This window comes from Anopheles funestus, chromosome 3RL (genome assembly GCF_943734845.2).
Source record: "Anopheles funestus chromosome 3RL, idAnoFuneDA-416_04, whole genome shotgun sequence".
In the NCBI taxonomy this organism is placed as follows: domain Eukaryota; kingdom Metazoa; phylum Arthropoda; class Insecta; order Diptera; family Culicidae; genus Anopheles; species Anopheles funestus.
Genome location: NC_064599.1, coordinates 52,077,189 through 52,093,773, shown reverse-complemented (window position 1 = coordinate 52,093,773; position 16,585 = coordinate 52,077,189). Strand labels below are relative to the sequence as shown.

The following is a 16,585-nucleotide window of genomic DNA, read 5'->3' as shown; positions in this document are numbered from 1 at the left end:
CGTCCTAGTTCTAGTAGGTCCTAGAACAACAGACAAAAAACATTTCCTACGAAATAAACACAAAAGAAAAACTAACTACGAAAGGACACAGAGCGAAAGGACACAGAGCGAAAGGACAGTCAGAAGAAGAAGAAGAACAGCAAAGCAAAGGACGAACAATGGGATCGATTGTTCAAAACAGTATATAAGAGGAACATTTGAGAGGAACTAGTTAGTCAAGATTTAACGTGCTAAGCGTGAGCATCGAGTGTGTCGAATAAGAAATAAACGAAAACCTCACAGCCGTGAAAGTTTATATGTTTTCTTCAAAACAGACCCAATGTTGCCTTTTACACTTAATATTTACCCTACATTTAAATTCCTCTACATTCCTTTCCCCGGCTTTCCTTCCTCGGCGGTAGACTGCATCCAAAATTGAACATTGATTATTCCATCGATCAGTCAGGAACGGTGCCCACTTGGCAGAAATCGCATGAGAGGGGGGAAATTTCTTCATTCTCCCCACTTGGCAGAAATCGCATGAGAGGGGGGAAATTTCTTCATTCTCGCTACCCCTGACCCTCACTTTCGAGCGATCGTACGACAAACTCTCACTCCACCACCCTACCTCACTCACACACGCTCCTATATTCTATGTAAACCCTCACCGCAACCTGCGTCACCAACCCACCCCACACCTGAACGGTCCCATACTCGAAGTGTTAGACAATTTTGGTTCCACACTTTGAAGCCTGTCGAGGAGTGTGGCACTATATTGTTTTTCGCTGTCTCCTTTCTTTCACTGCAAAATTGCTTTTGCCCTGTCTTTAGCGTATTCATATGAGTTTGGCCTTTGCTGGAGGCGGAGGTGTGTGCGCAAGCGTTATCGTGTTTTGTGAAGTGATTCTTTGCTCCGGTAAGTAATGTGAAAACTAGTGATTGTGATCAGTGAATTAATTCTAATCCATGTGTTTTGTGCGTAGTGAATCCCATCGAGTCGATCAGCTGATGGAAAGAGTTTGGCCGTGAAGCGGAAAGGGTGAAGCCGGAGTTAAACCGCAGGATGGCAGGACAAATCACATCGGAGAGAGTGCTGAATATTCGACGTCTTGAGAGGTACGCATTTCAACACTCGAAAAGAGTTTAAGAAAAAAAAACAAAGTGTAAAGATTTCTCATGTCTCTCCGTTTTTTTTCTTCTATATATTTACAGAAACCTCTGCCGAACATAGGAACCCCATCCCACCGTCCGCTTCGCAGAACGCCGGCAGTTTTTTTTACCTGTTCGTCCAGCGACCGCTTGCGCATGATGAGCGTAGGTGCAATAAAAAAAGGGATCGTATGTATTTCCTGGTAATTATTTCGTTCACTGTCGTGGTGTGTTTGGGACGAGGGTGTCCCGAATGCAGCAATAGGAAAGAAAGGGAAAGCGAGAAAGAAAAAAAGCGAAGGAAAGAACGGGACAAAATAAAGCTAATTTTTTGGCTTCCCGGCTTATTATAAATAAGCTTGGGAGCTTCCATGCTTGCAAGCTTGCATGCTCGTATGCAAGCGTACATGCGCCCCGCCCCCTATACCCGATTCCCCCACCCCCGCGAACGATCCACGAACGAGGCTTACTAAGTTGCTAGTAAGCCTTTAATAAGCCGGCTAATAAGCCGCAATGTCGTACGACTTTTGCCAAGTGGGTGGCACTATATTGTTTTTCGCTGTCTCCTTTCTTTCACTGCAAAATTGCTTTTGCCCTGTCTTTGGCGTATTCATATGAGTTTGGCCTTTGCTGGAGGCGGAGGTGTGTGCGCAAGCGTTATCGTGTTTTGTGAAGTGATTCTTTGCTCCGGTAAGTAATGTGAAAACTAGTGATTGTGATAAGTGAATTAATTCTATTCCTTGTGTTTTGTGCGTAGTGAATCCCATCGAGTCGATCAGCTGATGGAAAGAGTTTGGCCGTGAAGCGGAAAGGGTGAAGCCGGAGCCCACTTGGCAAAAGTCGTACGACATTGCGGCTTATTAGCCGGCTTATTAAAGGCTTACTAGCAACTTAGTAAGCCTCGTTCGTGGATCGTTCGCGGGGGTGGGGGAATCGGGTATAGGGGGCGGGGCGCATGTACGCTTGCATACGAGCATGCAAGCTTGCAAGCATGGAAGCTCCCAAGCTTATTTATAATAAGCCGGGAAGCCAAAAAATTAGCTTTATTTTGTCCCGTTCTTTCCTTCGCTTTTTTTCTTTCTCGCTTTCCCTTTCTTTCCTATTGCTGCATTCGGGACACCCTCGTCCCAAACACACCCCGAGCGTGAACGAAATAATTACCAGGAAATACATACGATCCCTTTTTTTATTGCACCTACGCTCATCATACGCAAGCGGTCGCTGGACGAACAGGTAAAAAAACTGCGGGCGTTCTGCGAAGCGGACGGTGGGATGGGGTGCCTATGTTCGGCAGAGGTTTCTGTAAATATATAGAAGAAGAAAAAAACGGAGAGACATGAGAAATCTTTACACTTTGTTTTTTTTCTTTGACTCATTTCGAGTGTTAAAATGCGTACCTCTCAAGACGTCGAATATTCAGCACTCTCTCCGATGTGATTTGTCCTGCCATCTTGCGGTTTAACTCCGGCTTCACCCTTTCCGCTTCACGGCCAAACTCTTTCCAACAGCTGAGCAACTCTATGGGATTCACTACGCACAAAACACATGGATTAGAATTAATTCACTAATCACAATCACTAGTTTTCACATTACTTACCGGAGCAAAGAATCACTTCACAAAACACGATAACGCTTGCGCACACACCTCCGCCTCCAGCAAAGGCCAAACTCATATGAATATAGCGAAAAACAATATAGTGCCACACTCCTCGACAGGCTTCAAAGTGTGGAACCAAAATTGTCTAACACTTCGAGTATGGGACCGTTCAGGTGTGGGGTGGGTTGGTGACGCAGGTTGCGGTGAGGGTTTACATAGAATATAGGAGCGTGTGTGAGTGAGGTAGGGTGGTGGAGTGAGAGTTTGTCGTACGATCGCTCGAAAGTGAGGGTCAGGGGTAGCGAGAATGAAGAAATTTCCCCCCTCTCATGCGATTTCTGCCAAGTGGGAGTTAAACCGCAGGATGGCAGGACAAATCACATCGGAGAGAGTGCTGAATACTCGCCGTCTTGAGAGGTACGCATTTTAACACTCGAAATGAGTTAAAGAAAAAAAAAACAAAGTGTAAAGATTTCTCATGTCTCTCCGTTTTTTTTTTCTTCTATATATTTACAGAAACCTCTGCCGAACATAGGAACCCCATTCCCACCGTCCGCTTCGCAGAACGCCGGCAGTTTTTTTACCTGTTCGTCGCATGATGAGCGTATGTGCAATAAAAAAAGGGATCGTATGTATTTCCTGGTAATTATTTCGTTCACGGTCGTGGTGTGTTCGGGACGAGGGTGTCCCGAATGCAGCAATAGGAAAGAAAGGGAAAGCGAGAAAGAAAAAAAGCGAAGGAAAGAACGGGACAAAATAAAGCTAATTTTTTGGCTTCCCGGCTTATTATAAATAAGCTTGGGAGCTTCCATGCTTGCAAGCTTGCATGCTCGTATGCAAGCGTACATGCGCCCCGCCCCCTATACCCGATTCCCCCACCCCCGCGAACGATCCACGAACGAGGCTTACTAAGTTGCTAGTAAGCCTTTAATAAGCCGGCTAATAAGCCGCAATGTCGTACGACTTTTGCCAAGTGGGTGGCGCTTCGATCGATCGACCATTCCCACTTGGCAAAAGTCGTACGACATTGCGGCTTATTAGCCGGCTTATTAAAGGCTTACTAGCAACTTAGTAAGCCTCGTTCATGGATCGTTCGCGGGGGTGGGGGAATCGGGTATAGGGAGCGGGGCGTATGTACGCTTGCATACGAGCATGCAAGCTTGCAAGCATGGGAGCTCCCAAGCTTATTTATAATAAGCCGGGAAGCCAAAAAATTAGCTTTATTTTGTCCCGTTCTTTCCTTCGCTTTTTTTCTTTCTCGTTTTCCCTTTCTTTCCTATTGCTGCATTCGGGACACCCTCGTCCCAAACACACCACGACAGTGAACGAAATAATTACCAGGAAATACATACGATCCCTTTTTTTATTGCACCTACGCTCATCATGCGCAAGCGGTCGCTGGACGAACAGGTAAAAAAAACTGCCGGCGTTCTGCGAAGCGGACGGTGGGATGGGGTGCCTATGTTCGGCAGAGGTTTCTGTAAATATATAGAAGAAAAAAAAACGGAGAGACATGAGAAATCTTTACACTTTGGTTTTTTTCTTTGACTCATTTCGAGTGTTAAAATGCGTACCTCTCAAGACGTCGAATATTCAGCACTCTCTCCGATGTGATTTGTCCTGCCATCCTACGGTTTAACTCCGGCTGCACCCTTTCCGCTTCACGGCCAAACTCTTTCCATCAGCTGATCGACTCGATGGGATTCACTACGCGCAAAACACATGGATTAGAATTAATTCACTAATCACAATCACTAGTTTTCACATTACTTACCGGAGCAAAGAATCACTTCACAAAACACGATAACGCTTGCGCACACACCTCCGCCTCCAGCAAAGGCCAAACTCATCTGAATACGCCAAAGACAGGGCAAAAGCAATTTTGTAGTGAAAGAAAGGAGACAGCGAAAAACAATATAGTGCCACACTCCTCGGCAGGCTTCAAAGTGTGGAACCAAAATTGTCTAACACTTCGAGTATGGGACCGTTCAGGTGTGGGGTGGGTTGGTGACGCAGGTTGCGGTGAGGGTTTACATAGAATATAGGAGCGCGTGTGAGTGAGGTAGGGTGGTGGAGTGAGAGTTTGTCGTACGATCGCTCGAAAGTGAGGGTCAGGGGTAGCGAGAATGAAGAAATTTCCCCCCTCTCATGCGATTTCTGCCAAGTGGGTTGTCTGCGTGTCTCCTTCTACGGTGGTATCTTTATCAGTACTTTTACCGCTGGAATATTGATGGCTCGATCGATCGTTGCGATGGGCTCATCACTTTGTGGAGCTAATAAGCTCAGTGTCAGATCAATCTATGGGCAACCTATGGCAACATCGATTAAAAATGTATACGTCTGTTGTTGTGAGATATACAGAAAGATTAATACAGCAGAACATCACTCGTAGATAATTGAAGTAATCGATAAATATAAAAGTATGATATTATACCTAGTAACAACAATTCGTTTTTTTATTCTGAATAGACAATTAACAGTAACTTTTAAGTATGTCTAGTACGTATAATAATACGGCCAGGCCGTTTCTTATCTATAAAAAAAAAACAAGACAATAATTCAGCAACAATGAACAAATTTCTTCTTAATCATAGATCTCTTCTGAATTTAGGCATCGATGAAGGTATGTCCACATATTCCTGATATATCCTTCACAGTCACTCGATGTTACGAGTGAAGCTCCTCTATCAATTGCCTCAATAAGTTCTGCATCGTTGTTCGCGTTTGCCCTTTTCGTAATTTCCTTCCATTTGCTAAATAAATTTTCGATGGGATTACAGGGAAACACACATGATAAGCTGCGGAGAGCCCACTTTTGGAAATCGCGCAAGCGAATATGAAAGTAGGGAAGGTTGATACGGAAACACCCAATATGTTAGCAAATCGCCCAACATAGATAGGAAATCGCGTGCAATTGATATAAAATGTCAGATTGGCGAGGCGGTTTGAATGCTGGATATATATTTGTCGGTTCAAGAGTTGAAAAATGTAAACAAACATTTTAAAAATATTTTTTAATTATATTACGTAGTTTGTGGTACGGTGGCGGTGGCCGGCGTACCTTTCCGAGATCGTTCTTTAAGCGTGCGCATGCTGACATTAAATCCAACTTCGCGCGCTACGCCATAAAATTGTGTGGCGTACATTTTCCGATCCTCGATGGTCGTCGGTGCGTTACGCCGCTCCGGTATTAGCTTCACCATCTTCAAGGGGTAGTTGAAGCCTTTTATTTCCCTCGCTATGGCGGTAGTGGAAACTCGCACACCGTGTTCCTGCAACAATTTTTGTGCGAGTGATTTTAGCGTCACCGTACAATCGTCATTGATCCAGCATTGAATATCGCTTATGGCTTGCTGCGATAATATTTTCTGCCCATTGCCACCACGTTTCTTGGCTTCGACCTGAAATGCTGTTTGGTATTTTTTGACAATACCGTAAACTGTCGTTAGTTTTATATTCAGCATTTGGCTAATGGCAGCATGAGTTGCTCCATTTTCATACGTTGTTACCACGCGCTCTATCTTCGTTGCTCGTAGTCTTTCGACGTCGAAGTGCTTGCACTGCCCCGTTTGCACTTTGAGCTAGTTCAGAGTTTTGGCTAGAGCTCATGTTTGCTTATATAAATAAAAAATTGCCGATTTTAGTTACAGTTAGTTTGCCTCAGTCCTTTGCTCGATTGTAACTTGCTTTACTCTTACACGGTACGTTCTTGAAGCAAAAATTCATCGGCAAAGAAATTACTGCTTTCGTACTCAAGCGCCTGCAAGACATGAAAAGGCACGGAAATTTTAAACTTTTACACTATTTTAAATGAACTATTGAACTATTTTAAACGTATAGATACCTTCAGGGGCATACTTGTATACACCAAAAACTAACGTACGTTATGCTATTTTGTAAATATCCACAAAGCACACAAAATTTGCCAAAGATTAATCCGTAAAACTGTAGACGCTTCGCTTGTAGACCAATATGAAATATTTTCTTTAACCCAACGTATTTTACCCTTCTCAACAGAACAGTTTTGAACACGGGTGTATATAGACACTGGTTTAAATCTCCAATTTGAATTTTAGCATGTTTTTGAAATACAGTTTGCAGTTATAGTTCGCAATTTCAGTTTGAGTGAAATAATATTACAATAATATTATTAAACAATAATTTTGATTCGATTTTTGAAAGCACAAACTACGTGATTTAATTAAAAATTATTTTAAAAATGTTTGTTTACATTTTTCAACTCTCGAACCGACAAGTATATACTCAGCTTTCAAACCGCCTCGCCAATCTGACATTTTATATCAATTGCACGCGATTTCCTATCTATTTTGGGCGATTTGCTAACATATTGGGTGTTTCCGTATCAACCTTCCCTACTTTCATATTCGCTTGCGCGATTTCCAAAAGTGGGCTCTCCGCAGCTTATCATGTGTGTTTCCCTGTAAGAAAAGGCGAATAAGGTGGAAGGTAACGCACTTCATCCCCATCATCTTCAATTGCCTGCCGAATTTCGGAGCATTTATGAAATGCTACGTTGTCCATAACGTAGATGATACGTCCACTGTAGCTTTCAGTTAATTTTTGTTTTAAATCCCTCATAAATTCCAAAAAGGAATCACGATTGACTGATCGTTCTGCTATTTTATAAAGCTGTATGCCAGACCGATTCATGGCACATATTATTGAGACGTTTCTTGTGCGTATTTGTGAAACGATTTTCACAGCTGGTGTTCCTACTGCCGATCTACCGCGACTTGCTCTCATGCTTACACAAAAACCCACTTCATCAACAAATATCACATTTGTATCAGCGACCTGTCCTGGCAACGCGTAGAAGCGTGAAGCGTACTCCTTACGAATTTCTAGGGTTTGTGGGTTATTTCTGCGCTCGGGTATTTTTTGGATCCGTTTTAAGGAGTAGTGAAAACTTTTGATTTCCCTGGCAACAGTAGGTTTGCTAACGCGTATCCCGAAATCATCAAAAACTTTGTCGGCTAACTGTTGCAATGTTATTGTGCAATTCTTATCAATCCAGTCCCTTATTTTTTGCCCTATGTCCGGGCTGATCTTTTTTTCTTTGTCACCTCCACGTTTTGAAGCTTTTACTTCGAATGTCGTATCGAATTTATTAATAATGCTGTAAACTGTTGACCGGTTTATATTCAGCATTCTGGCTATATCGGCAGCAGAACATCCATTCTGATGAGCATTGATAACTCTTTCGCGATCAATATTGCTGGTCGTTCGTAACTTGTTTTTTTGTGTTGTTGAAGAATCCATCACTGCTTCAGTTTCAAACTCCATATCGGTGTCGTGATCATTGTTTTGTTCCAAATTTTCGCCTGATTCACTCATTTTAGATAGACTACACTTTTAGACTACTTTACGTATCACGCTACTTGTTGTTTGCCTCTCTTCTAATGGAAAGGTTTTTTCTATGTAAAAGGCGTTGTTGTCCAAACCCAAATTAGCGTTTACATTTTCAAATTGAATACTTTAACCATGTATAGAAGTAATTTATTAAGCAAACCAACTGTTTTCGCTTGAAAAAAACAATCAGCAGTGTAAGAAATAAAATTCGAAATTTACGTAAAGTAGTTGCATATGTAGTTAATATGTTTTCTTTATTAAATTCAAAAAAAAAATCGAATTTCAAAACAATTGTTAGTTTTACAAATTATACAACACATTACATATATTTAATTTCAAAACAAACCAAACAATAATAAATTAGATTTTTTTTTCATATATATGTGTGGTTTGTCAGCTTATTTTGGAAATAATTAAAGTTTTAAACTTATGATATTCATTTGATTATATCAAATGAAATGGTACGGATGATGATAGTATCGAAATAGGCAGTATAAACATTCAGTCAGCGACGTATTTGTCAAGTACGCATTTCTTAGTGCCGAGTAATGGTTTTATGGATGCGAGACGTAGTTTTACCATGTTGAAAAGAGTTACCGGGTTCGAATTGGATATACAAATTCGAATACACATTTCACGTTGTTGAAAAGTGCTGTTACGGTGTTGAGCTGGCCTGAGAAACCCTGTAAGAGTAGATACGAGAACAAGAAAGTATTGGTGCGACGTTATTTGGAGGAACTCTTCGCAATTCCCGCGGCAAAGCGTGAAAGCTTCGAGTCACTCACCAATTTGCTGGATGGCTTCGAGCGAGCCATCAAAATGGTCGAAAAGGTTGGTGTTGTTACAAACGGCTGGAGTGTGCTTCTAGCCCACATGTTGTGCGATAGATTAGACGCGAATACTCGAAAACAATGGGAAACATATCACCGAAGTGTAGAACTGGCTGAATACACTGAAATAGTGCAGTTTTTGAAGCAGCATGTAGTAATGTTACAAGCATTGCCTCAGACTAAGGAGCAGGTATCAACGAGCACACACACCAACCACGGACGACAAAAGCTAAAGCAGGTATGTGCAACCCTGAACGTGATTGCGGAAAAATGCGTTTTTTGTTCGCAAGATTACCACTCGGCGTTTAAGTGCCAGACTTTTCGTAATCTTTCGGTGATGGAACGGTACAACTTAATCAAGGCAAAGGGGCTTTGCATCAATTGTTTGGCAGTGGACCATCGCGTGAAGGAGTGTGCATCGAGTACGTGTCGAGTGTGCAAGTTAAAGCACCATACCATGTTGCATAGGTCGCCAGTCGAATCAACCCCCAACCCGAACACTTCTGTAGCTGCTGCCGATAGAGATCCTGCGCAACCCGTCGAATCGAAAAGGGAAACCGGAAATCAGGCGGTGATGCTAACCCCAGCTGAGATGAAAGCCGTACCCGTAACCACGACTGCTGTTTTACTCCCGACAGTCTCAGTTACGGTTTGGACACCTGATGGAAACCAGACAATTGCACGAGCTCTACTCGACGGTGGGGCACAGATCAATCTAATCACCGAACGATTGGTCCAGCGACCACGAGTAACCAAACAACGAGATCATCAAACGATTGGTACTGTGGGTAGAGGCAGCCAAACTTCATCGCAAAACGTTATAATAGGTTCGCAAGTTACTAATGTTTGTTATCCTTTAAGGTTGCACGTTCTGTCGGAAATTATGTGGAATCTTCCGCCAGCTAAAGTAAACCAGCAGCTTTGGGAAATACCGAAGAATATTAGGCCTGCCGACCCGACTATAAAGATATGTTTCAGTAATGCAGAACAAACGACAGTCACGACTGCTCGTTGTGATTTCAGAGAACAGACTACTTTAATCATTTTACTTCTTGTTACATATCAACCCATACTGAAGCAGAATAGTTGTATCTCAACACCGACTTGTAGTGAAGTTGGTAACATCGAAATGCTTCTTGGCAGAGAAGTATACAACGACATACTGATGGATGGAGTACTAAGACTTCAATCGAAGTGTGACAAATTGCTGCTGCAGGAGACCCAATTGGGTTGGATTGTTTCGGGAAAAACATCGGTACTTCAGAACCAGCGACCGCATCTCGTGAACCTTACCTGTAGCGAACCAGCGTTAGATGAACAACTTACCAAATTCTGGGAAATCGAATCATGTCACACGTTAAGTACCTTTTCACCCGAAGAATCGAAATGCGAAGATATATTTGATAGAACTACTAAGCGAGGGCCAGATGGAAGATACATAGTCGCACTTCCAAAGGATCGAGTTAAGAGAGAGTAGGTGTTGACACGGTGTAAACACGCAACCATACGGCGCTCCTCAGAAATTGCGAAATTTTGGTGAAAAATCTTCGAATAAGCGTGTGAAATGTGTTATATTGGTTGAAGTAAGGTGAAAGGACACTGAAAATCGGTAAAAATACCGAAAAAAAACGATGCGACATCGCATCGACTAAGGGATTTCTGCAGGGTTAGACGCTTGCGAACAGCCGACCGGAGCAGACGTGTTCACACTTTGCTCTCGCCTTGGTATTGGAGTTCTACAAAGCTTTTTCTACCTTTGGCGCGCCTCTGGTAGAAATTAGTGGAGTGCTCACAGCAGGTGTTAAATCAGCGACTTGGAAGGGAAATATTGTGCTTGTGTGTGTGTGATCGTGCTAACAACAGTGAAGTGGTGTTGCGTTCCGAATTACTCTGTGATTGGATGTGGCTGTGCTTTATGTGTTGTGTTTTGTGATCCCTACGAGCGTGAATCCTGTTTCAATAAAGTGTTCTCTGTGACAATCTAACGCGAATCCAGTGAAAATCTGCCGTTTTGTTTATTAATTTATTCATTGATCCAATTAAGTTGCCTTCTGCGACAAATTGCCAACGGGTTTTTGTTAAATTATATCCAATTCTCTCTTCTTCTGCCGTCGGCACAGTGTTTTTGTCCCGTTTTTTCTCATTAATTTCCAATAGCATCCTAATCGCCTTCTGCGTTAAGTGGATCATTTTAAATTTCGATCAAATTAAGTTGCCTTCTGCGACAATTTTGCCGACTAGTGAAATTAAGAACATTCGTGAAAGTGTCTAGTGTGCGAAGAACTTTCAGTGGCGCGTGCGTGTGCGACTGAGTGCAAACAAGTGCAAGTGGGAGGCGTCCGCGTCTGTTGATTGCCGTATTTTTTGAGTTATTGTCTTCCACGATAATTCGCGGATATTCTACAGGCGGCGTTGACGCCCTAAGTTGGTGAAGCCCTCTGCCAAACCAGTCCTGCTTTAGCGAGTGCCAGTGTATTGAATCAACGGACAATTAAGATCAATTGGGAGGCGACCGCGTCTGTGGATAACCGTTTTGATTTGTTGTCTTCTACAATAAATACGCGGATTTTCGACGGACGGCGTCGACGCCACAAATTGGTGAGGCCCTCTGCCAAAACCAGTCCCAACTTAATTGTCCTAGTGCTTGTGCGTGCGTGTGTGTGTGTGCTCCAGAAATTGATCCTCAAGCGACGAAGCATCCCACAAGTGCCAGCGCAGATTCAAACCGGCATGTCCTAGACATTTAAGATTGCAGAAATTTTAATTCATAAATTATTCCCAACACTCAATAACACCAACCATACATTCCTAAAAAACCTTGTTTACCCAAGTACAAATTCCCAGTCCCCATTTTAAAAATCGCTAGGAAAATCCACAAGAATCTCAAAATTCCAGAGCAAAAACCCATTCACAAACACACAACATTTAGCCCTAACCCATATTAAAATAGCATACACGGACCAAACCCACACTTCCCTACGCTCATAATATTTTTCTCCTTTGCACCTGCCACACCCTTCTAAAATAATATTTAACTAAACACACTAAATCCCTTTCCCACGCGCAAGGTAGTTTTTCCCCCCTCGAGAAACCACGTACGCACTTGCTACCTTGTACCCGTAACGGGGGAAATCCCAACAGCCAGCATCCTTTGCTTATTCACCATTCTCTATTGCACCTGCCACACCCTCTAAAATAATAATCAACTGTACGCACTAAACCCCCTTTCCATGCGCAAGGTAGTTTTCTCCCCGCTTGGTAGTTTATTCCCACGTACACACTTGCTACCTTCTACCCGTAACGGGAAAAACCCCATCAACTAGCATCCCTTGCTTATTCTCCCATCCGTAGCTCCCATCCGTCAATTCTCTCTCTTACACCCAAATAACCAATTCACCCAACAATTAGTTCACTCACTAATTCATTCATTTAAATCTCAAACTAGGAGTTCCGTTCCGATACAATATCTCCTAAATTAAGCCTTAACTTATTAATTCTCTTACCATCACATCAACATAAAAAACTAATCCCTGAATAATTTTTTTCCTGGAAATAATCAATCTTCACTCAAAGCATTCTATTAATTAAATAACAATATATTAGGTTTCCGTAGACAAATCCAAATCCCCTTCAAAATACCCTACTGTACACTCTAGAATTAAAATTTCCGAATATTAAACCAGTTTCGATTTACGACCTAAACCTACCAAATCCGAAAATACTACTATATATATATATATATTTATATTTTCTTCTGCATATCCACAACATCTCAACATCTCTTCTCTCTCCCGCTTAGCATAAATTAAATAATCCTATTAATTTATAATCTCCCCCCCTCCCCCCCATTATAAACAAGACTACACTCTCCTTCTTTTACTACAATTCCAGCACTAATTCTCCTCTTTCCTTACAGTCAAAATTCTCACACCCATCCCATATATCCGTTAAACCCACAAGGCAATACTACACTCTCCTCCTCTCTTATATTTTCAGCCAAAATCCTCATCCCCTCATAACCAATTTACCAAATCACCTTCCACTTGTTAATAATACTACACTTTCCCTTTTCTCTATCTCTTATCAGTGCTAATTCTTTCCTTATTCATAAAAAACCCTCAAATTCCTCCCTTCTATCAAACAATACTACACTCTCCCTCTCTTCTTATATTTCCAGAAAATTCTTTAACTTACCCCCCCCCCCCCCATTATTAACAATACTACACTCTCCTTCTTCTCTTTTATTTCAGGGAAAACCTCTTAATTCAACCCACCTCCCCCAAAAAAAGCAGCACTACACTTTCCCTCTGTTCTTATAATTTCAGATAGAACCCCTCCTACCCAATTAAACAATACTACACTCTCCTTCCTCTCTTCTCTTCCAGGGAAAAACCTTTCACTTTTATCAATATCCTCCAAAAAAGGCAATACTACACTTTCCCTCTGCTATTATATTTCCAGGTAAAAAACTTCATCTGCTTCCACTATGGCCCCAATGACGCGCAGTACCTCCAGGTCGCAACTGACCGCATCGCCCAATCGACTCTCGGGACCGGCCCGGGTGACCTCCAGAGGACGGGCCTCCCTAAGCACGGCGACCCCGTTGATGTCAACCAGACAAGAGGCCCTACTCACTCGCCGGATGACACTAGGCTCCTCGCCGGCCGTGCCAACCCTTCCATCAGCGGAAGCTTCCGCACCTTTGAAAAGCACTTCGAAGGTTGGACTGGGCCTGGCAAAGCGGTCGACGTTGCAGCCGGTCATCGAGGGGAGTGCTGGACCACTGGTTACATCTACGGCTGGGCGCAGCTTGGAGGACTTCCTGGTACGGTACCCCGTTGGCAACAGTCCCGCGAATGATTTAGAGCGGGCAATGGCGATACTGACTGGCTTAATCCGTGACATACGGGACGGACAGAAGACAAAAGGACTCCCCACTATGCCAAAAGACTGGGCACTCAAATTCAGGACTACCTTGAATTTGATTGCCGATACAGACGACAAAAAAAAGACGGGAAATCAAGACAAAACAACAATGACGGACGTTCCCGAATCACCGCCACGTGGAGTGGACGAACTACCGGAACTCATTGTGACACCGGTTGAGCGGCAGTCCACGGGTAATGTAGGTGAAGTGGCCAGGTCTTCACTCGTGGAGGCCCAGCCTGCACCCCAGTCTCCCAGAAAACAGCTGTCTCCCGGTCCGACCAAAGAGGAGGTGGAAGAGCTGATGCACACGACGGAATTGATCTTGGAGGCCAACAACAAGCTTCTGCTTAAGTTGAACGCTGTAAAACAGTGGACACAGGAACAAACACAAGCACAAACACAGATAAACCAAACATCAGACAACCCAAACAGCAAAGACACCACACAAACAGACAAACCAACAAACACACAGGACACCCAAACAAACAACCCCTCGACCCACACAAACAAAATGACAAAAACACCAAAAGACACAAACACCAAAACACAAACAAACAAAAAGACCGAAACCACACAAAACTCTGAAACAGACATCCCCACGACCACGGACACACCCTTGACCCTCTCAAACGATGAGACAAGCAACATAACAGATAAACACACAGACACACAGACAGCCAAAAAGACAAAGAAACGCAAACGCAGACAAAACAAGAGCAAGACTACGGGCAACAGACAGGACCAGGACAAGTCTCAAGAACCGGCACCCGAATGGACAAAAGTTCTGAGCAAACAGGCCAAGCGACGGGCACGGAGGAAGCAGCGGAAGCAGGAAACAGTGGCGCTTGACGCGAACCAGCATCAGCAGCGGCAGCAACCGGAGCATCAGCAACAACCAAAGCAACCGAAGCAGCGCGCGCATCGCGTCCCAGATGCGTTGGAGTTGGAAACAACGAACAACACAACACAGGACGAGATGATGCGCATCCTCAAGGAAAAGCTGGGGGATGATCGGCAGAAAGTGGAGCGTGTAAGGATGAATTTCCAGGGGAATATTCTTCTGGAACTGTCCTGCAAGAGCCACGACGAGACGCTTGAGATGTGGCGGAAAGTGTCCGAAGCACTGGAGGGCAAAGCGAAAGCCCGACCACGGACCCCCACAACTCGCCTCACCTGCACGAACATTCCACCAAGCTGCACCAACGAGGAAATTGCAACGGACCTTAGCACAGCCCTGGGAGTTACGATCTACGCGGACCAGATCAGTACCATTAAATCCAATTACGGAACGCTGGTCGCATTTTTCGGATGCCCAGAGGTGGCAGTAACGGACGACGTGCTACTAAAACAGCATGTTGTCGGATTCAGCCAGTGCTGCCGGTTCAAGAAGGTTGAGGTGAAGCGCCAATGCTATCGGTGCTACGAGTTTGGCCACATTGCCACTCACTGCCGTGGGAAGGATCGGTCAAGCAAGTGTCATCGATGTGCGGAGACTAAGCACTCAGGACCGTGCACCAAGGAACGGAAATGCCTCGTCTGCAAGGGCCCGGAAGCAATCGGGCACTCGTTCGGACAGCGCAACTGCCGCCAAGTAGGAGAAGGGGTAAAAAACCGGCCTCGTCATGATTAATGTCCTTCAACAGAACCTTAATCACAGCCAGCTGGCCCAGGACATGCTGATGCAGACTGCTCGGAACGAAGGCTGCGACATAGTGTTGATCGCCGATCCATATCGGATTCCGGAGAACAACGGTAACTGGGTCGCGGATCCGACGGGCAGAGTTGCAGCAGTATCGACAGGAAGATACCCTATCCAACGCATAATCGAGAATCGGCGGGATTACTTCGTCGTGGTCGAAATGCGTGGTATCGTTTTCTGCTCCGTGTATCTACCTCCTGTGGGGTCCGATTTGTCAGTGGAGGATTATCGACGCAAATGGACCGAAATTGCGTCGGTGATTCCGCGGAATCGGGACACCGTGATCGGCGGGGACGTCAACGCCTGGTCAGGAGCGTGGGGGATGGAACGCAGACACAACGATGGAGAACGAGTTCATAGGGGAGCAGTGGTGATGGATGCTATGGCATCACTTGAGCTAGTCTTGTTGAACCGGGGCAACCGGCCAACCTGGAGCAACAACAGTGGCCGTAGTTCCATTATCGACGTTTCCTTCTGCAGCTCGTCTCTTCTGGGGGAAAATAACTGGCGAGTCTGCGACGAAAATCCAAGTGACCACAATACCATCAAGTTTGCGGTCGGGAGGACGACGACGCAGCGTAACCTGGGACACAGTGCACAGCAGGCTTCGGAGAGCAGATGGGCAACCCGGTATTTCAACAAGGACTTGTTCGTTGAAATTTTGGGGTCACTGGACATCTACAACCGCACCCTCTTGGCGGACGAGTTGACGCAGGCAATGTCAACTGCCTGCGACGCGACGATGCCGAGATTGCCAGCAGCACGGGGAGGACGACGATCGGTGTACTGGTGGAATAACGAGATTTCCCAGTTACGTCGCACTTACATCGGGATGCGGAGAAGACTCAGGCGAGCCCGAACGGAAGAGCAGCGACAGGATCGCCGTCCGGCGTACACAGCAGCGAGAGCAGCACTGGAGCAAGCGGTCAAGCGGAGCAAGAAGGAGCAGGGCGATCAACTTCCGGAACAGCTGGGGCCCCACGGATTCGGGCCAGGCTACAAAATCCGGAGGCAAATGTGGCAAGGAGCCCG

General features: G+C 44.5%; 3 protein-coding genes across 7 annotated transcripts in view; 2 read left to right on the top strand and 1 right to left on the bottom strand.

The window, feature by feature from the left end:
- The window catches only part of LOC125767197 (uncharacterized), a 285,303-nt gene extending 283,352 nt beyond the window's left edge, over positions 1-1,951 (top strand). The window contains exon 3 of the mRNA XM_049433535.1: positions 1,886-1,951. Within this exon, the coding sequence (XP_049289492.1) occupies positions 1,886-1,911 (26 nt within the window). The 3' untranslated portion in view covers positions 1,912-1,951. The remainder of the gene's footprint in view (positions 1-1,885) is intronic.
- Positions 1-16,585, bottom strand: part of LOC125767227 (uncharacterized) — a 133,898-nt gene that overhangs the window by 40,495 nt on the left and 76,818 nt on the right. The gene's annotated exons all lie outside the window — the stretch shown is intronic.
- LOC125767221 (uncharacterized) overlaps positions 2,816-16,585 on the top strand; it is an 82,365-nt gene continuing 68,595 nt past the window's right edge. The window contains exon 1 of one of the 2 annotated variants that reach the window (XM_049433576.1): positions 2,816-2,934. The gene's annotated coding sequence lies outside the window, so the exon portion shown is untranslated. Of the gene's footprint in view, positions 2,935-4,473; positions 4,754-16,585 lie in introns of those variants that run through there. The other variant, XM_049433575.1, reaches the window with a different exon arrangement.